Genomic DNA, 21,429 nt, shown 5'->3' on the forward strand with positions numbered 1-21,429 from the left:
GAGTGCTTAAAACAAAAGACCCTTGGTAATCCCATACAGAGCTCAACCGAAGAGCCTCTGAAAGTTCAGCTTTAAGAAAATGGAACCAAAATCTCACTCCGCTATTAAGTGTTAGCCGAACCAACAAAGATCAAAATCATTACTTTCCCCAAGTAAAGGATAGTTTGGTATACACACCAAATTTTGTTGTATGCGTCTAGGCATTCCGGTTTAACATTGTGAACTGAAACAAAAAAAAATTCAATGATGAACTTATGAACAAAGGGAGAAAAGTCATCTGTGAAGATAGCAGACCTATCACTCACACTGTATTTTGTATAGACTGCTTGTTTCCTTTTTGGCTAGGAGATTAGAATGAGCATCTTTTCTTGGATCAACTTTCCGGACAAATAAGGATTTTAACCAGCTGTCTTCTCGAGGTCTGTTACTGGAAGACGTCAACCCCCTAAGGAATAACAAATACAAAAATCTGAGTCTCGTCAGTGGTACAAATATTTCAGTGTCTGTAGGGAGTGTCACATAATACAGTTTTCATAAATTTACCAATCCATTCAGCAAACATGCCTTGAGCACCTACTCTAAGCACTAATCTAGAACCTGGAATACCATAAAACGCCCACTTTCCATTATGTGCATTCTAAAAAGCAGGAATAAAGTGTAAAAAGTAATCTGTGGCTCTCCTAACAGAGTTCTTGTTTATTTTTGCAATTTCTACTATGTATTTTCCCCTCCTGTAAAGCAATTTTTGACCTAGAAAAAATATACATGGAAACCTAGAGTAGCCAAATTCTTAGAGAAAGAGAGTAAGGTGGATGTCAGGGGCTGAGGGGAGAATGAGCTGAGTTTCAGTCTGGGAAGATGAGCAAGTTCTGGAGATGGCTGCACAATACAATGTATACTGCCACCACTGAACTGTACATTTAAAAATTATTAAAATCGCAAATTTTATGTTACTTATACTTTACCAGAATAAAAAAATGTGAAAACAAATATACAGGGAAACAAATTCTTTAATTTAAAATATTTATTTTACCCATAAATTAACCTTAAAATCAAGATTAACTGTCACAAAAACCTAAGAATACAAATTTCATTAACATAATTTGCTAATTGTCACCTTATAACTATTTCTACTATACATGCTGTTAGAAAGTGAGAATAAATATGATTAAAGTAACAAACTGTACTATAACCATGAACTTTTTATTTCTTTCTTTAAAGTTAAATTTATTGGGGTAACATTAGCTAATTACATTAATATAATTTTCAGGTGTACAAAACTATAATTCAACATTTGTGTACTCTATTGTGTTCACCACCCAAAGTCTAGTTTCTTTCTGTTATCATATACTTGATCCTCTTTACCCTCTTAATTCTCCCTCCCACCTCCCTTCCCCTCTGGTAACCACCATTCATTCTGTTTTCTGTGTCTGCGAGTTTATTTTATTTTTATTATTATTATTTTTTAAATCTTCACCTGAGTATATTCTTCCATTGCTTTTTCAGATAGCGCGGGGGGGAGGGGGAGCAAGAGAGAGAGAAACACCTATGTGAGAGAGACAGACACATCAATTGACTGCCCCCCCGCAGGACCCTGACCAGGGCAGGGATTGAACTACAACCAAGGTACATGCCCTTGGTCAAAATCGAACCCAAGACCCTTTGGTCTGCGGGCCGATGCTCTAACTGCTGAGCCAAACCGGCCAGGGCTGCGAGTTTATTTTTAAGTGCATACTTCATACAAGTGGAATTACAAATTTGTGTAATCTCCCTAGAGGGCAGTGTGGCATTATCTTATCAATATTAAAACGTGTAGGCCTTTCAGCCCAATAATAACACAGTTATGTCCTACAGACACTATATTTAGACAAGTGCTTCAAGTCGAATGCACAAAAAGCGTTCATTACTGCCTTGTTTCCAGTTTGTTCCTGGTACAGGCAATTTGGATAGCCATTAATGGGGACTGGTCAAATGAATTAGGGAATATCCCAAATCAGAACAAAGTGTAATCATTAAAAAGAATGAGACAGATCTACACGCACACATCTCTGAGAGAAATTATGTGGGAAAAGCAGGCACATTTTGTGTGTACCATAAATACACACACAAAGTGAACTGCTAATAGTGATGATGGCAGAAAAAATTGACTTGCTGCTTTAATGAACAAATATTACAGGCCGTTTTCTCCCCATAAGAGATTCTTTATTTAAAACTGATTCATAGGATATTATCACAAATAGCTAGAAACCAGATAAAAAGACATTTGAATTATGTAAGCTTAAAAATACAGAAACTAAAACATATAAATATAAAATTAACAATCAATGTTTCCATAATGATCAAGAAATATAAAAGTATTTTTTCAAATTCTTCAAAGATGAAAAAGCTATACACTACCCAGCCGGTGCTGCTCAGTGGATTGAGAGGTCCAGGTTCTATTCCCAGTAAGAGCACATGCCCAGGTTGGGGGGCATGCAGGAAGCAGCTGATAGATGTTTCTCTCTTACATCGATGTTTCTCTCCCTCTCTCTTCCCTCAAAAAATCAATGAAAACATATGAAAAAAAATTTTTTTTAAGCTACAAACTTATAGTAAACAAGCAAAATAACTTAATACCAGACATGCAATTTTTCTTATAAGTGCATGAGAGAAAAACATGTCATCTTAAATGGCATTTGTAAAAAGACATTTATAATTCTTCCATTTTGCTTTTACCTTATGTTAAAATTCCAGAGAACTAAAAAAGTGTTAATGGTGGTATCTCTGAGAGAGAAAGAGTTAAAAAGTTAAGTTTTTAAAACAACTTTTTGAATAAAACAAACTTTTTTTTTTTTAAATCCTCACCTGAGGATATTTTTCCATTGATTTTCAGAGAGTGTGGGAAGGAGGGAAGGAGAGAGAGAGAGGAGAAACATTGATGTCAGAGAGATACATCAGTTGGTTGCTTTCCACAGGACCACCGACCAGAGCCAGGGACTGAACTTGCAATCCAGGTATGTACCGTTGCCTGGGAATCGAGCCTGCGATTCTTTGGTTCTTGGGCTGATGTTCAACTGGTGAGCCAAATCAGCCAGGGCTGAAATTTTAAAATAAAATAAAAAATAGCCCTGGCTGGTTTGGCTCGGTGGTTAGTCAACCTGCAAACCAGAGTTGCAGGTGTGATTCCGGTCAAGGGGACGTACCTCAGTTGTGGTTTGGTCCCAGGCCCTGGTCACGTCATGCTGGAGGCAACCAATCAATGTGTCTCTCTCACATCGATGTTCCTCTTTCTCTCTCTCTCCCTCCCTCCTACTCTATCTGAAAATAAATGGAAAATATCCTCTGGTGAGGATAAATAAATAAATAAAATATAACAACTATTAGCCCTTTAGCAAAACCCAAAACATATGTATTTGTTTCTGTTTTTTATTTCACTGGTTGATTATACAAACAAACTTATTCTGAAGAAGGCAATTCTCCAAATGAATCATGCTAAAATTTATTTCAATAAAATAAAAATGTCATTTTGTTTAAAGTGTCTTAAACATATCACGAAGCAAAATGGCAAGTATATAAAATTAGTAATTTACAAAGTAGAAAGTTTAAAAGTGTGTTAATAGGACTTTGTATAATTCTTTAGTTTAGATTTTAAGTTCACTAAACAGAAATTGTGCTTAATCTTTCTTGTTTGTTAAATAAATTGTAAGAATAATTATGAACAATTAAGAAAGGCATTCCGCCCTGGCAGGTTTGGTTCAGCAGTTAGAGCATTGGCCTGAGGACGAAAGACCCAGGTTCGGTTCCTGCTGGGGCATGTACCTTGGTTGCAGTTTGTCCCCGGCTTTGGTTAGGGTTGTGCTTGTGGCAGCCACTCGATGTGTCTCTCTCACATCGATGTTTCTCTCTGTCTCTCCCCACTCCCCCTTCCTACTCTGTCTGAAGATAAATGCAAAAATGTCCTCAGGTGAGGATTAAAAAAAAAAAAGGAGTTCCATGAAAGTTTCTAAATATATCAGTACTAGGACATTTCGCAGAGTATTTTTCTCCTCTTTAGAATTTAAGGGGATTACAAGTTAATAAGTGCATACTTTCTGCTAGGCGCTGGACTAGTTTGTCTATGTCATCTCATTTAGTCCTCTAAACAATCTAGCAAGGTAGGTATTACCAAATAAAATTTTTTTATCCTCACCCAAGGACATTTTTGCATTTATCTTCAGAGTAGGAAGAAGGTGGGGGTGGGGGGGAGGACGACGACATGGAGAAACATCGACGTGAGAGAGACACATCAAGTGGCTGCCACCTGCACACCCCTAACTGAAGCCGGGGACAAACTGCAACCAAGGCACATGCCCTTAGCAGGAACCAAACCCGGTCCACAGGCCAACGCTCTAACCGCTGGGCCAAACCAGCGAGGGCGGTATTACCAAATTTTAGACTGGTTCAGATAGGTTAAATGACTTGAGCTAAGAAGTGGCAAAATAAAAGTATGACCCTTAATCTATGAAGTTAAAAATATTTTTCTACATACAAATATTTTACTAGATACCTCCTCAACTGAGCATCTGCTCCAGATTTTATTTATTTTTATTCCTGACCCGAGGATATTTTTCTACTTATTATCAGATAGAGTGGGAGGGAGGTAGGGAGGGGGAGAGAGAGACAGAGAGAAACATCGATGTGATAGAGCCACATCAACTGGTTACCTCCTGCATGACCCCACCAGGGGCAGGGACGAAGCGCAACTGAGGTACAGGCAGGCCCTTGACCGGAATCAAACCCACAACTCATTGGTCTGCAGGCCAAAGCTCTAACCACTGAGCAAACCCGGCCAGGGCTGCTCCAGATTTTAGTAATACCACAGAGATATACTTTAGAATGAGTAAAATGAGATCAGAGATATGAAAATGTTTTGTAAACTAAAGGTAAGTCTAAGAAATAGGCAATATCACAGGACACACACAAGAACCTGAGTGATGTTTGCTTGTGAGCTTGGGTAGCAATTGTCTTGACAAATGAAAAACAGTCTGGCCCAGCATTAGCCCCAATGGACTGTGAAACTGAAATCTTTCCAGCGTCAGGTGATCAAAGCTGCCTAATGTGCCCAGGTCATCTAGCTGTCCAAGCTGAATCATGCAAGGGGGTAGAAGCAGCTATGCCGTCAGCTGTAAGGGTGATAAGATCTGAGCTGCGATGTGGTTCTTTAATGACAGTGACAAATACAATTAGTTGTTTTTATAAGATCTTATCTATGTGGTGCAGCACTTTACAGAGGGTGAGGTAGGAGGCAGCACATTCTACAAAGGTCTATGGCCATAGCACCCTGAATGCACCCGATGTTGTCTGATCTAAGCTAAACAAGGTCGGGCTTGGTTAGTACTTGGATGGGAGCACTAGACTTTAAATAGAATAAGCACTTTGTGCCAAGTTCTGTGGATATAAAGATGAACCAGATGCCTAGCCTGTTCGGTCTCATGGGAGAAACTGATCAGTAAATAGAGTGATCAGGAATACTGTAGATTTACACACACACACACACACACACACACACACGGAATTCAGGGGAATGACCCATTAGCTCGGCCTGTGAGGAGTGAATGGGACTCTAGGGGAGATATTCTGGTTCTGTCTTGGAGGACGAGAAAGACAGGTGGACAAGGCAGGCGATAATTCCAGTCAAAGAGAACAACATGTCCAGGGGCATGGAGTCATGAAACTGTACGGCATATTTCTGGAACAGCAAAGAGTTCAGTAAGGCAGAACAAGGTATGGGAGGATGGTGACTGAGATAATGAGAGGGCAGGGGGGCAGGGTAGTTAGGTTCTTGTGCATGTCCATCACCTGGATGCTATCCTCTTCATGGTGCAACGCTAGTTAAGTTTTCAAAAAGAAATTCTAGGTGTAAAAAGGAGCCTGGGCAGTGATATGTCAGACGGACCACAGTAATAAGGCAGGGAGCATAATTGCCAAGAGTTGAGCTAGGGGAGTGGTGATAGAGAAGGATGTTGGAGGTAGATAGGAGGAGCAGGAGAGGGGCTTGGGGAAGACCTTCTGGTTTCTGGCCTGAGACACTAAATGGAAGATGTTTCATTATTGGGGAGAGAGAACTCAGGAGAAGCAAGCAGGCTCTGTAGGAGGAAGAGGAGTTAAATTCTGGGTATACAGGCATCTTAAGCACCTGTGGGGCACTAGAGCAATGTCCACTAAGTAAGTGGAACTCTGGGCCTGGTGCTGAGCAGAGCTGAGAGAGAAGTGCTGGCAAATAAGTGTCACAGGAAGACTTTCTCCTTTCCCTCTGAAATCGCTCTTGCAAGGTCACCCACAATACTCCTGTTGGCAAATCCAGCTTTCTTCTGTCATCTTACCCTTTCAGCAGCATCTGGAACAGGTGACCATTCTTCCTTGAAACACCTCCCCCTGGGCATTGTCATATAACAATGACCTCACTGGCTGCCCCTTCTGTCTCTCTTGCCAGCCTCTTCTTCCTTTATCCAGCCTGTAAATGTTGACACATCCCAGGCTCTGTTTCTCAGCCCCTTCTCTATCCACAATCTCTCAAGCAATCTCATCGTTCCTACGGCTTAAAAAAATTATTATGAAAAATTTCAATCATACAAAACAGTACACTGAAACTCATGTATTGATCAACATTTAGCACTCCTATATGCTGACAACTCCCAAATGTTTCCTGTAGCCCAGACATCTCCATCTCCTTTGAAGAGTCATATAGGTTAAGTAGGCCAACCACCTGCTTAGCCTTTCCATCTGAATAGCTCATAGCCATCTTACTGCATTCAAAACTGCTCCCCACCTCACACCTGTTCCTCCTTCTCTGAATTACTAGCAAGATGGTGAGGACCTCGTGTGCCTTATTCAGTTTCCAATAGCACCTGGCATATGGTGGGCACTCATAAACCTATGGAACAAATAACTCCCAATAAATGGTATGAGCATCCACCCAGTTGGCCATGACCCTTGATTCTGTCCCCTTTCCAGTCTGACCGAACTTTTAAAACTGAGGATCAGATCATGTCACACTAGAATTTATATTTTCAAATGTTTTCCACAGCTCCCAGAATAAAATCCAAGCTAAAAAAGACTGCAAGGCTTGGAATTATCTGGCCCCCCACTCCTTGTCATCCGTCTTCTAGCCAGCCTTCCCTTCACCCTGTGCCTGACTCCTTCCCACTCAGGACTTTCATGCACACTGACCCTTCAGGTCTCAATGTAATGTCATCATCTTGGACAGGACTTCCATGATCTCATGTGGTAGGCACCTACCTCAATCTGTAAGTCTGTATGGGTTTTTACCTGGGCCATGGCTTCCTGAGGATAATGACCAAGGCTATTGTGTTCAGTTCCATACAACTTCAACGACATCATATACATTCAATATTTTATTGAATCAGATACATAACTGGATCTAGACTGAGTCCTAAAGAACAGCTACAGTTAAGGCAGACTAGAGGCCAGGAAGGAGTAGTCAAAAGGTACAGGGGACCTGAGAGATGAATCAAAGAGCCAACAGGTTGGACAGAGATAAGGACTCCAGCCAGGGTCAAGAACATTTGGCCCCAGGAGGAAGTAAGGGTACTGGGCAGACCCAGGTCCAATTCTCCAGTTTCCTAGCTTTGTGACCTTGAGCACTGTAGGTAAACATGTTGAGTGAACACCTTCAGTCTCAGCTGAAAAAAATTATGAATTTCATGGGCTCATATCACATGTGTGAAAAAGTAAGATCACAGTAGATGCTCAATAACAAAATAAAAATAAGAGGAGGTTGACTTGTTAATTAACTTAGAAACATAAACATCAAATTTGGAAATACAAGTTGAGCATCAGCCCTAGGAAGGGCGCTGGGCCTGAAGCTTGACAAACCTGGGTTCAGGCTATGTAATGCCTTTTCTAGCTATGTGTCTCACACCCTTTGAGGTTCCACCTCATCTCTAAAATGCAGATCCTATTACTTACTTCTTAAGGTTGCTACTAGGATTTAAATAAGTCATATTATACAAAGTTCCCCAGCCCATAGTAAGAATTTAACAACAGGTAGTTTTTTGCTTTTTCATTTTTAGGTACCAACTGTATTTTCTAGAGGTTCATTATTTAATTTAAAACAGACAAGTGAAAAGATAACATTTAAATTATCCAATGTAAAGAGAACGAGAAGGCAAATCTACGTTAGTACGGGCTTCGGGGTTTTTTTTTTTTTTTTAATGTGGAAAATGAAACATGAATATGTCAGTGATGGATTCAGAAAACTGAATTTAACCCAACGAGGTTAGGAAAAAAGTTAAAACATGAACCCAACGCCTATCTAGTGCTGATCATTGTAAATACTTTTTGATCCACTACTTTTAAATGCAAGTCAAAGACTGTTCCTAGTTCTGAGACCTCCTCACTACCCTCTCCTTCAATGAGGGCTCACTCGGGACGATGCGTTATTTTTCGCTCACAACAACCTAAGAGGTAAGTAGTGTCTCTACTGACATTTGCAGAAGCAGACACCGAGGCGCTGCGCGGGCAGCTTGCTCAGGACGCGGGGCGGGAACCCGGAGGCCGACTGCAAGGCCTGCAGCCTCGGCCGCTCGCCCACCGTTCGGCCACGGCTCGGGGTCGCGCCGGGTTAAGGTCCCGCAAGCCGGACCCGCTCAGTGGGCGTACGTGGCCTCGGCGCGGAGCACCGTCCCCGCCGTGACCTTGAGCCCGAGGGGAAGGCGCTCGGACCCCGCCGAGGCGCCCGCCCACTCCAGCCCCGCTGACCGCGGCCTCGACCCGCGCCGTCCCGCAGGCCCGGCCGTACTGCCCCGCGGAGGTGCAGCCCAGCCGGGGCGGAGACCCGCGCCCGGGACCCCGCGCCCTCCGCCCCGCGGCGGCCCCTCCCCGAAAGGGCGGCGCTGCTCACCGGTGCCCGGGCAGGAGGCTGCAGGGGGCCGCCCGCTGTAGGAGGCCGCCGGCCGTGGCCGCTCCGCGAGCGTGCAGCACTCGCGCCGCCATGTTGCTCCGGCGCCTCGGCCCCCACCGTTCGGGCTGCCGCTGACGCCGCGGCCGCCTCCGCGCCCCCTCCCTCCCCTTGGCCCGCCGCGGCCGGGGCGGGGCGGGGCGGGGGCGGGGGCGGGGCCGGGGCGCGGCGCGCGGCCGCAGCAGCGAGGCACCGCCGCCAGGGAGAGCAGCGCGCGCGCCGCGGCCTCCCGGAGCGCAGTGCGTGCCGGCGCGGGGAGGACTGGCAGCCCGAGACAGAGCCCGAAGCCCGAAGCCCGAAGCCCGAAGCCCGAAGCCCGAAGCCCGAAGCCCGAAGCCCGAAGCCCGAAGCCCGAGAAGAATCAGTAACCTCCAGCGAAAGGAGCTGGTGCCCAGAACAGGGTGCGCAAAAGGAACATGGGCAAGGCTTGAAAGAAAAGGGTTAACAGTGTTGCTGGGGACTCCAGGGCCTGGGGGACAAAGGTGGGAGGCAGGCTTCTCCCCAAATACCTTTTACATTTCTTTTTTTTTTAAATAAATTTTTTATTTATTTTTTTGTTACAGATATTTTACCTTTTTTACCCCATTGGCACCCCCCTCCCCACCCCACCCCACCCCCGCCCTGTCCCCGGCTTAGTTGTCCATGTCCATTGGTCATGCATACATGCATAGAAGTTCTGTGGTTTATCTCTTCTCATCCCCCCACCCCCTCTTCTTTGGGATGTCAGTCTGTGCCCTACTTCCATGTTTCTGGGTCTACTGTATTCCTCAGACTGTTATGTTCATTATATTCCGTATATAAGTGAGATCATGTGGTATTTGTCTTTTTCTGCTTGGCTTCTTTCACTTAAGAAAATACTTTCCAGGTTCCTCCAAGTAGTCTCAAAGGATAAGAGATCTTTCTTTCTTGCCGCTGCATAGTACTCCATTGTGTACATGTACCACAGCTTTTTTATCCATTAGTCTACTGATGGACACTTGGGCTGTTTCCAGATCTTAGCTATTGTAAATAGTGCTGCTATGAACATGGGGGTACATATATTCTTCCTGATTGGTGTTTCAGGCTTCTTAGGGTATATTCCTAGCAGTGGGATCACTGGGTCAATTGGAAGTTCAATTTTTAATTTTTTGAGGTAACATCATATTGTTTTCCGTAGTGGCTGCAACAGTCTGCATTCCCACCAGCAGTGTATTAGAGTCCCCTTTTCTCCACACCCTCGCCAACACTTGTTGTTTGATGATTTGTTGATGGCAGCCATTCTGACAGGTGTGAGGTGACACCTCATTGTTGTTTTAATTTGCATCTCTCTGATGATTAGTGATGTTGAGCATTTCTTCATATGTCTTTTGGCCATTTGTATGTCCTGTTTGGAGAGGTGTCTATTCATCTCCTCTGCCCATTTTTTAATTGGGTTCTTTGTCTTCCTTTTGTGGAGTTGTATGAGCACTCTATATATATTGGAAATTAACCCCTTATCTGATACATCATTGGCAATGATGTTCTCCCATACAATGGGTTGCCTTTCCATTTTGATGATTGTTTCTTTTGCTGTGCAGAAGCTTTTTAGTTTGATGTAGTCCCATGTGTTCATTTTTTCCTTTGTTTCTGTTGCCTTAGGTGATGTATCAGTGAAAATTCTGCTCCGTATGATGTCCGAAATTTTGTTGCCTACATTTTCTTCTAGAATTTTTATGGATTCACGGGTCACATTTAAGTCTTTTATCCATTTTGAGTTTATTTTTGTGTATGGTGTAAGTTGATGGTCTAGTTTCATTTTTTTGCATGTAGCTGTCAAATTTTCCCAACACCATTTATTAAAGAGGTTCTCTTTACTCCACTGTATGCTCTTGCCACCTTTGTCAAATATTAATTGAGCGTATTGCCTTGGGTCCATTTCTGGGTTTTCAGTTCTGTTCCACTGGTCTATATGCCTGTTCTTGTGCCAGTACCAGGCTGTTTTGGTTACAGTCGCTTTGTAGTATAACCTGATATCCGGTATTGTGATTCCACCTACTTTGTTCTTCTTTTTCAAAATTGCTGTGGCTATTTGGGGCCTTTTTTGGTTCCATATGAACTTTTGAAGTATTTGTTCTAGTTCTATGAAATATGTCGTTGGTATTTTGATGGGGATTGCATTGAATCTATAGATTGCTTTGGGTAGTATGGACATTTTAATGATGTTAATTCTTCCAATCCATGAACAAGATATGTGTTTCCACTTTTTTATATCGTCCTCTATTTCTTTTTTCAATGACCTGTAGTTTTCTGCAAATAGGTCCTTTACTTCTTTGGTTAAGTTTATTCCTAGGTATCTTAATTTTTTTGGCGCGATGGTAAATGGGATTGTTTTTTCAGTTTCTCTTTCTGTGACTTCATCATTGGTGTACAAGAATGCCGTCGATTTCTTGACGTTAATTTTGTATCCTGCTACTTTGCCAAATTCATTTATTAAGTCTAGTACATTTTTGATGGAGTCTTTAGGGTTTTCTATGTATAATATCATGTCATCTGCAAATAATGACAGTTTCACTTCCTCCTTTCCAATTTGGATCCCTTTTATTTTTTCTTCATGTTTGATTGCTGTGGCTAAGACTTCCAGTACAATGTTAAATAAGAGTGGCGAAAGTGGCCCTGGCCGGTTTGGCTCAGCGGTTAGAGCGTCCACCTGCGGTCCGGAGAGACCCGGGTTTGGTTTCCGCTAAGGGCACGTACCTCGGTTGCAGTTTGTCCCCGGCCCTGGTTGGTCGTGCGGGTGGCAGCCACTCGATGTGTCCCTTTCACATCGATGTTTCCCTCTCTCTCTCTCTCCCTCCCACTCTATCTGTACAAAAAATGGAAAAATGTCCTCGGGTGAGGATAAAAAAAAAAAAAGAGTGGCGAAAGTGGACATCCCTGTCTTGTTCCTGTTCTTAATGGAAATGTTTTTAGTTTCTGTCCATTGAGTATTATGTTGGCTGTAGGTCTTTCATATATGGCCTTTATTATGTCTAGATATGATCCCTCTATTCCTACGTTGCTGAGCGTTTTTATCAGAAGTGGATGCTGGATTTTGTCGAATGCTTTTACAGCATCTATTGATATGATCATGTGGTTTTTATTCTTCATTTTGTTTATGTGGTGTATCACGTTTATTGATTTGCGAATATTGTACCAGCCTTGCATCCCTGGGATGAATCCCACTTGGTCATGGTGAATAATTTTTTTGATGTATTTCTGGATCCGATTTGCTAATATTTTGTTCAGTATTTTGGTGTCTATGTTCATCAGGGATATTGGCCTGTAGTTTTCCTTCTTTGTAGTGTCTTTTTCTGGTTTTGAAATTAGAATTATGCTGGCCTCATAGAACGTGTTTGGAAGTCTTCCTTCTTGAATTTTTTGAAATAGTTTGAGGAGAATGGGTGTTAGTTCTTTTTTGAATGTTCGGTAAAACTCCCCCATGAAGCCATCCGGGCCTGGGCTTTTGTTTGCTGGGAGAGTCTTGATTACCTCTTACCTTTTACATTTTGTACCATGTAAATATATATTGCCTTTTCAATATAAACAAACAAAAAACAAACACATGCATACAGCTTTATAAGAGCATTCTGGATGGACACATACTCAAGTTTTCATAGGCCCAGAACTACACTGTTCTGTTAATTTCAGCAGCGGTTGGCAGGCTTTGGCTCCATCCTTGCCCTCAAGCCATCCCAGCCCAGTGGGGCAGGATGTGAAATGACTGGATCAAGTGTGACAAGTGTTGAAATGAAGTTCACAAGATGGGAAGGGAGCTCAGACGGCAGAGCAAGTAACCGGCAATGGCTGTGAAGTGAAGGATAGACACTCAAGAGCTGTCACAACAGCTCAGTCCCAAGGAAAAGGGAGTTGACCAGAAGGGAGGACATTTCCCATCAGCAGAGGAAACAAACAAACGCGTGGGTCAGGATGGCACTGTTTGAGGAAAGTGCATCCTGTTATAAAAGAGCCACAATGTAACCATGAAAACGGCAACCAAGACAAGGTGGGCAGAAAGGGAGCTAGACAGTGAGAGACGGGGGAGAAACTGGGAGCAGCAAGCCCTACCCATTAAAGAGCACATCTCAAGGCAAGTGTGAGTCTGCAGAAGCCAAGAGGAGAATGCCCCCAGAACCCTGAGGCTGGAAGGTCTCTGTAGGAAGGGTGGGAGGCAGGAAATGGGTTTGTGGACTGAGGAGTTCTCTGAAGCTGGTTATCTTGGACGCGAAGGAAGCATTGGGGTACAGGAGTATTCTGACAGGGGCGGTGTTTGAACACCTTAATTTGTCAAGGAGCAACATTACAGAAATACGTCCTGTGGGTGGAGGAGTGGCAACAAGGATTTGCCCAGCCCAGGGAGATGGCATCTGTCTCTTAAAGGCCTGTGGAACACAGGGACAGGAAACTAGAGGCTACGTGGCTGAGAATGTCCCTGATTTCAACGGGCTTATGCTCTGTGAAGCTGTAGAGGCTGAATAGACCCACAAGGGTGGCAGAAGTGAGCCATCCCCAGGGCAGAAAGGGCAGGTCCCAGTTCTACACAGCAGGAGGCAGGACCTCTTCAAGGCAGTAATATCAATATGCCCTTGTGATTTTCTCACACATTCCCTCAATTTTTCAGCTCTATTTCAGGAGACAAATACTTTCAAATCTATTTTCCTGAAATGTAAACTTGGTAGACATTTCTTTGCTTACTCACTTTTGTGTTATTTAGTATTAGGCTACTCATTCTTCATTTTTCACCCTCCACTATCATTTTGTTTTGGAGTTCCATTAACCCAATGCTATTTTCTGGGGGAAGTGGTCTTATTTCACAGGTGTGTGGCTTAGGTTACTCAGCGCCACAGAGTAAATATGGGGCATCTTAGACCCAGAAACATGGAAGTAGGGCACAGACTGACATCCCTCAGAAGAGGGGGTGGAGGGGTGGGAGGAGCTAAACCACGGAACTTATATGCATGTATGCATGACCAATGGACATGGACAACAAAGCTGGGGACGGGATAGGGGTGGGGTTGCCAATGGGGTAAAAAAGGAGAAACATCTGTAACAAAATAAATAAATAAAAAATTTAAAAATATATATATATGGGGCATCTTCCAGAAGCATAATTTTTGCACTATAATTAAAAAAAATATCTTAAAAGATAAAAACACCCTGGCTGGTTTGGCTCAGCGGTTAGAGCGCCGGCCTGTGGTCCTGAGAGACCCAGGTTCAGTTCCCACTAAGGGCATGTACCTCGGTTGCAGTTTGTCCCCAGCCCTGTTTGGGTCATGCGGCTGGCAGCCACTCGATATATCCCTTTCACGTCGATATTTCTCTATCTTCCTCTCTCTCCCTCCCGCTCTATCTGAACAAAAAATGAAAAAATGTCCTTGGTTGAGGATAAAAATAAAATAATAAAAATAATAAAACACCGACTTCATTAAAAAAAGAGACAAAAACAGTACATTAGAATATATGTAAACATTTAAAATATTTGAGCTTTTAGAGATGGCCTGGACAGGTGTCCTATCCCTTCCAGGATAACTGGTAGCACATAGCCAGAGACCTAGAGAGTTTTAAATGCTTCCCTTTTACTCACTCTCCCTGGTACCATGCTCTGAGAGTTCTACTCTGGAACATCATCTATCCAATCTCTTTTCATCTTCCCTGCTCAACTCAGTTTACATCTTAGGACCAGTCTGAACAGGTCAGCCTTCCTATCTCTAATCTTTCCCCTTCTAGCTTATTCTCTACACTGATGCTATTACTTTTATTGACATGTGAATCTAATGATATCATTTAAAAAATGTTAAATAACCCACCACTACTGAGAGCATAATTACTGTTTATTTCTCTACCTGATTTCCACCCGTTCAAAATATTCCAACAATCCTTACCAGCGCCATAACTTCTTGGTTATGTTCTTTTCTCTCATACTTTGAGGACTTGATACTCTGTTCCCTTTGCCTGGAATGCCCTGTCCACACCCCTCATCTACTAGCCTGGAGACTCTTCCTTTAAGATTCAGTTTGAGTACTATCTCCTCTCTTTGGGGAAATTACTCTAATTTCTCCCCACCCATACACTGCTTTGTTTGCCATGAAGACACCTGCATATACCTCCCACACCTTGGTATGAGCCCTGCGAGGGGGAGGTTGAAATATGCTCTAAATCTCTTTCTAGAAGTCAGATAACTAAAATCTACTGTTCAATGTTTCTTCAGGTCGAAATTTAAATGACAGTGGACAGCAACAAAACTCTGAAATTCTCCAATTCAAATGCACATGTAAGATGTACTACAATTTCATCAATGTACTAGATTTTAAGAACTCCTTCCTATTTAATGTAGTAGCCTAGGATACAAGATTAAAAAAGTAACACAGAATTTTTTTTTTTTTAATACTCACCTGAGGACATTTTTCCATTTTTTGTTCAGATAGAGCGGGAGGGAGAGAGAGGAAAAGAGAGAGAGAGAGAAACATTGACGTGAAAGGGACACACTGAGTGGCTGCCACCCGCACAACCCAACCAAGGTGGGGACAAACCACAACCGAGGTACATGCCCTTAGTGGGAACCGAACCCGGGTCTCTCTGGACCGCAGGCCAATGCTCCAACCACTGAGCCAAACCAGCCAGGACACTTAATGTGTTCTTATTTGTTTATGTATGAAAAAGGTCTCTTCTTCCAAAATAAAGGTTCTAGAATAAATTCAAGAGTCTTTTGAATGAAAAAAAAATCTAAAATAGTGAGCTTAAAATATAATGAAGCAGATTTCCAGGCACATTTAATGTAACAGTAAAGTACATTCACTAAAAAGGAAATTGAAAACATGACCATAAACTTTTTTGAAAAATTATAACAAACCTTTTATTCATTTACTTTTAGCTATTTCATAAATACCAGAAGAGAAACTGATCAGTTTGTGATGAAACTTAGAAACATTTCTTTTCCATAAAGCAAACTTATAAATTTTTCCCTTTGGTTTGTTTTTCTAATCCTCTTTCACTGTTCAGAAGAGATACTGAGTTTTTCCAGATTTTTGGTTAGATGCGTGGTTTCCAAACTAATTGGACTCTCCAGGTAGGTAGTTCCTGCACAGGGTTTTCCAGTCACTGGATCTATGACTTGTCCAACTTTGAAAATGATCTCAGCCAGCTCATGTTTCACATGTTTCGTTCGTGGAACAGGTAAAGCTTTGAGGAGCACAATATCCCCAATTGTGCACTGCTGAAGAGCATCATGAGCAAAGTAGGTTTTTCGTTTATTAAAATACTATTGAGAGAAGGAGAAACAAATCAGCAGTTCCCATCTGTGATCTGGCAATGCAGTACAGAATATGAAAAAATAATGCACAGAAAATAAGCTGGGACTTGGGGAAAAAAGATAATATACGTAAGGAGGCTTGCAATACAAAAACTAGCTGTTTAATTTCTGGAAAACAGCAATGACTTTTCCAGAGATGATCCTGTCCCCAAGCTCTCCAGTCTATTACCTTCAGTATTCAGTACCCTTGCTCTATCAATTACCACCCTTCTCTACGCTATTTAAATTCTTCCCTCCAGTGGCACCTTCTCTCTAGTCCATAAACATGCTACTGTCACCACTAAATGTATGATTTAGGACAAATCACTTAATTCCAAGCTCAGTTTTTTCCCCACCAAAAAATGAAGCTCTAATACCTGCACCTCTAAAGATACCAAGAGAATTAAATGTTACAATATACATAAAGCACTTAGCTCCATGCCTGGCTCAAAGTATTGTAAACAAGCTACAGATAACTAGAATCATCTATTCCTCGAGAAAACCCCTCCACAGCAGGTATTCCCATTTACAGACGAGAAAAAAGGCTTAGGGAAACAATGTGCACAGCTAGTAAACAACAGAGTCAGTATTCAAACTAAAGTCTTCTGGTTTTAATATTATTGATCATGCTATCAACCTTTCAGCTTACTCCTGTGTTTTTGATTCCAGATAACAACTGGCCTTTTTACCAACCTTGAATGCAGAAACATTTTTGGCACTTCCCCCTCCCTCCCGTACACATCTGACAAATCAAGGACTCTGTCAGTTCTAAAATCTTCTTTTTCCAGTACATTGCCATTGCTCCAAGGACTGTTCAGGTCCTTATCATTTTCATCCTACACCTTCACAATAGCCTCCTTACCCACCCCCTTAACCTTCAATCCTCATCCCTACCCATCTCCAAGTCTGTCTGTCTTTTTTTTTTTGTATGTGCCCCTAGCGGGAGCCGAACCCAGGACTCTCTGGTCCGCAGGCCGATGTTCAACCACTGAGCCAAACTGGCCAGGGCTAGCCTGTCTTTCCTTTGCTTATAAGATGAAACCCCAAAATACAACATAAGGTGCCCTTCACATTCCAGTTCTGATTGTTTTTGCACTCATTCAGCAGTGCCTACTTGGTGCCAAGCTCCAGGCTCATCCTTGCAAAATACCTGCTGTTCCTATAGAATGTTATATCCTCTCACCGCTAAAAGAACTTCCACAAACTATTCATCACGGCCTGAATGAATTCCCCCAACCTGGTCCTCTGGATAACATCTTTTTTGTGATTCAGCTCAAATGTTTCTTAATCGAGGTGTGCTCCTTCAGCAACCTGGGAAGAATTGAGGTGTCCTGCTCTCTGCTCCCACAATACATTGCGCAGGAAAGACTACAGCACTTACCAGATTGAATTGAAATGAACTCTACGTGTCCTTAGAATGTAACCATGAATAATTCACTTTGTTACACAAATGAACCAGCTGTGTGCAGCAGATACTCAATAAATTTTTACTGATAGTGTTCTTCTGCTTAGAACACTGAATGTGTTGGTGATTCATCAACAACACCTGAAAACAGGGATGTTTCTCACCTTTAATAAATAGGGATCCAGAACAAGCCTGGTTACTCTCACTTTAGCAGTTTTTTGCATTGCTGTTCCAATCACTTTCCCCACGATCCATTTGGCATGGACAGATGAACGAGCTATTGACATTTCGGGTGGCTTTTTGGTTACCTGAAAAACAAATTTCAAAGTTTAATGTTCTGGTGGTTATCACTCGCCAAATGATTTTTGTCACTAGAACTGCCCAAATTCAGAAACAGCTTTTGTTGGCCTTCTGGAATCAACACTTCAGAGATGCTTACCCGATTCCCTATTTAATCACTCAACCTCCCATCTTTACACCCTTTACAAAGCTGTACATTTAACCCCTCTAAAGCCTCCGTTTCCACCTCTGCAAAATGGGAATAACAACAGGGCCTATTCACAGGAATGTTCGGCGGCGCTCGACGCGAATAAGCGCTGGCCTTCACTGGTGTCTCACTTCTCCCCATCCCGCCGGCTACTCGCGGCGCGGCAAGGCCCGAGCGGGGCGGCAGGGGTGTCCTCCCAGTGAAGGAGACCTTGACTTAGGGTTGCTGTGGGTATCAGCTAGTTAATATTAAGTACATCCCACTCGGCCTGGGGAAGGTTGGGGTGACTGATCCCTCCGCTTCGGCCGAAAACCCCCAAGGCAGGCGACTCGTCTCACCCGGAGGAGTTCCGCGGACAGGGTCCGGGAACCCCAACCCCACTCCTGCAGCTACACCGAGGGGACGGCACTCACCTCCCGACACTCAAGTTCCAGCGCGCAGTCCGCGGAGAGCCGGTCGGAGCGTGGTTGCGTCACGCCGCACGCAGGTCGCCCCGCCTCGGACCGCCCCTCTCGCTGGCGTCCTGGGCGGGGTTAAAGGCAGCTCTCCTCCCACCGCCCCTTGAAGGGAGCCGGACGGAGAGTCGCAGACCTCGAGTCGCCTGGGATATGCGGAATCTTCGGTCTTTCATTTACTGTTCCGTTTGGTTTCCTCTTCTTCCGTTGAGCTCCTTCCCAAGCATTGGACAGGCCTTCCAAATCCAAGGAACTTCACTAGTTCATCAAATACTGACTGAAACATCCGGTGCAGCTGAATGATGAGATTTATTTTTATTTATTTATTTGTTTTAAAAATTAATTTATTTATTTTTGTTACAGATGTTTCTCCTTTTCACCGCACTGATTCCTCCTCCCCCCTGTCCTGTCAGCTTTGTTGTCCATGTCCATTGTTCATGCACACATGCATATAAGTTCTGTGGTTTATCTCTCCCCACCACCCCCTCTTCTGGGGATTGTCAGTCTGTATCCTACTTCCACGTCTCTGGGTCTACCCCATTCCTCAGACTGTTATGTTCATTATATTCCACAAATAAGTGAGATCATATGATACTTGTCTTTCTCTGTTTGGCTTGTTTCACTTAGGATAATACTTTCCAGGTCCCTCCATGTCATCTCAAAGGATAAGAGATCTTTCTTTCTTACAGCTGCATAGTACTCCATTGTGTACATGTACCACATGTTTGTTTGTTTTTTAATTTTTTTTTGTTACAGATGTTTCTTCTTTTTTACCCCATTGACACCTCCTCCCCATCCCCCACACCCTGCCCCATCCTGGCTTTGTTGTCCATGTCCATCGGTTATGCATACATGCATATAAGTTCCGTGATTTATCTCTTCCCACCCCCACCCCCTCTTCTGAGGGATGTCAGTCTGTGCCCTACTTCCATGTTTCTGGGTCTGCCGTATTCCTCAGACTGTTATGTTCATTATATTCCGTATATAAGTGAGATCATGTGGTATTTGTCTTTTTCTGCTTGGCTTATTTCACTTAGGATGATACTTTCCAGGTCCCTCTATGTCGTCTCAAAGGATAAGAGATCTTTCTTTCTTACAGCTGCATAGTACTCCATTGTGTATATGTACCACAGCTTTTTTATCCATTCGTCTACTGATGGACACTTGGGCTGTTTCCAGATCTTAGCTATTGTAAATAGTGCTGCTATGAACATGGGGGTACATATATTCTTCCTGATTGGTGTTTCAGGCTTCTTAGGGTATATTCCTAGAAGTGGGATCACTGGGTCAAATGGCAATTCAATTTTTAATTTTTTGAGGTAACACCATAGTGTTTTCCATAGAGGCTGCACCAGTCTGCATTCTCAGCAGCAGTGTATACTAGAGTCCCCTTTTCTCCACACCCTCGCCAGCACTTATTGTTTGATGATTTGTTGATGGTGGCCATTCTGACAGGTGTGAGGTGATACCTCATTGTTGTTTTAATTTGCATCTCTCTGATGATTAGTGATGTTGAGCATTTCTTCATATGTCTCTTGGCCATTTGTATGTTCTGTTAGAAGAGGTGTCTATTTAGGTCCTCTGCCCATTTTTTAATTGGGTTCTTTGTCTTCATTTTGTTGAGTTGTATGAGCACTCTATATATATTGGAAATTAACCCCTTATCTGATGTATCATTGGCAATGATGCTCTCCCATACAGTGGGTTGCCTTTCCATTTTGATGGTTGTTTCTTTTGTTGTGCAGAAGCTTTTTAGTTTGATGTAGTCCCATGTGTTCATTTTTTCCTTTGTTTCTGTTGCCTTAGGTGATGTATCAGTGAAAATTCTGCTGCGTATGATGTCTGAAATTTGTTGCCTACATTTTCTTCTAGGATTTTAATGGATTCACAGGTTACATTTAAGTCTTTTATCCATTTTGAGTTTATTCTTGTGTATGGTGTAAGTTGATGGTCTAGTTTCATTTTGTTGCATGTAGCTGTCCAATTTTCCCAGCACCATTAATTAAAAAGGCTGTCTTTACTCCATTGTATGCTCTTGCCTCCTTTGTCAAATATTAATTGAGCATAATGTCTTGGGTCTATTTCTGGGTTTCTGTTCTGTTCCACTGATCTATATGCTTGTTCTTGTGCCAGTACCAGGCTGTTTTGATTATAGTAACTTTGTAGTATAACCTGATATCCAGTATTGTGATCCCACCTACTTTGTTCTTCTTTTTCAAGATCGCTGTGGCTATTCGGGGTTTTTTTGGTTCCATATGAACTTTTGAAGTATTTGTTCTAGTTCTGTGAAATATGTCATTGGTATTTTGATGGAGATTGCATTGAATCTATAGATTGCTTTGGGTAGTGTGGACATTTTAATGATATTAATTCTTCTAATCTATGAACAAGGTATGTGCTTCCACTTTTTTAGATCTTTCTCTATTTCTTTTTTCTTTTTATTATTATTATTATTATTATTATTATTATTTTTTATCCTCACTCGAGGACATTTTTCCATTTTTTGTTCAGGTAGAGTGGGAGGGAGAGAGAGGAACAGAGAGAGAGAGAAACATGGACGTGAAAGGGACACATCGAGTGGCTGCCACCCTCATAACCGACCAGGGCCGGGGACAAACTGCAACCGAGGTACGTGCCCTTAGCGGGAACTGAACCCGGGTCTCTCAGGACCGCAGGCCGACGCTCTAACCGCTGAGCCAAACCGGCCAGGGCTCTATTTCTTTTTTCAATGTCCTGTAGTTTTCTGCAAATAGGTCCTTTACTTCTTTGGTGAGGTTTATTCCTAGGTATCTTAATTATTTTGCTGCAGTGGTAAATGGGGTTCTTTTTTCAGTTTCTTTTTCTGTGACTTCATCATTGGTG

General features: G+C 42.7%; 2 protein-coding genes across 4 annotated transcripts in view; both read right to left on the minus strand.

Moving 5' to 3' along the window:
* Positions 1-8,986, minus strand: part of NIPSNAP2 (nipsnap homolog 2) — a 28,008-nt gene extending 19,022 nt beyond the window's left edge. Inside the window, exons 1-3 of one of the 3 annotated variants that reach the window (XM_036280582.1) lie at positions 8,882-8,986; positions 306-445; positions 178-223 (exon numbers count right to left, since the gene is read on the minus strand). In XM_036280582.1, the coding sequence (XP_036136475.1) occupies positions 178-223; positions 306-445; positions 8,882-8,973 (278 nt within the window). In that variant the 5' untranslated portion in view covers positions 8,974-8,986. The remainder of the gene's footprint in view (positions 1-177; positions 224-305; positions 446-8,881) is intronic. The other 2 variants (XM_036280583.1, XM_036280584.1) reach the window with 2 other exon arrangements.
* A 6,778-nt stretch (positions 8,987-15,764) lies between these two features.
* On the minus strand, positions 15,765-18,578 carry MRPS17 (mitochondrial ribosomal protein S17). The gene is made up of 3 exons (XM_036280497.1): positions 18,526-18,578; positions 17,790-17,933; positions 15,765-16,190 (listed from the first exon to the last, which is right to left on the minus strand). The coding sequence occupies exons 2-3, from the start codon at positions 17,910-17,912 to the stop codon at positions 15,921-15,923; spliced, it is 393 nt and encodes a 130-aa protein (XP_036136390.1). The 5' UTR covers positions 17,913-17,933; positions 18,526-18,578; the 3' UTR covers positions 15,765-15,920.
* Positions 18,579-21,429: the final 2,851 nt, after the last annotated feature.

Source organism: Molossus molossus, unplaced genomic scaffold, assembly GCF_014108415.1.
Source record: "Molossus molossus isolate mMolMol1 unplaced genomic scaffold, mMolMol1.p scaffold_m16_p_3, whole genome shotgun sequence".
Classification (NCBI taxonomy): Eukaryota; Metazoa; Chordata; class Mammalia; order Chiroptera; family Molossidae; genus Molossus; species Molossus molossus.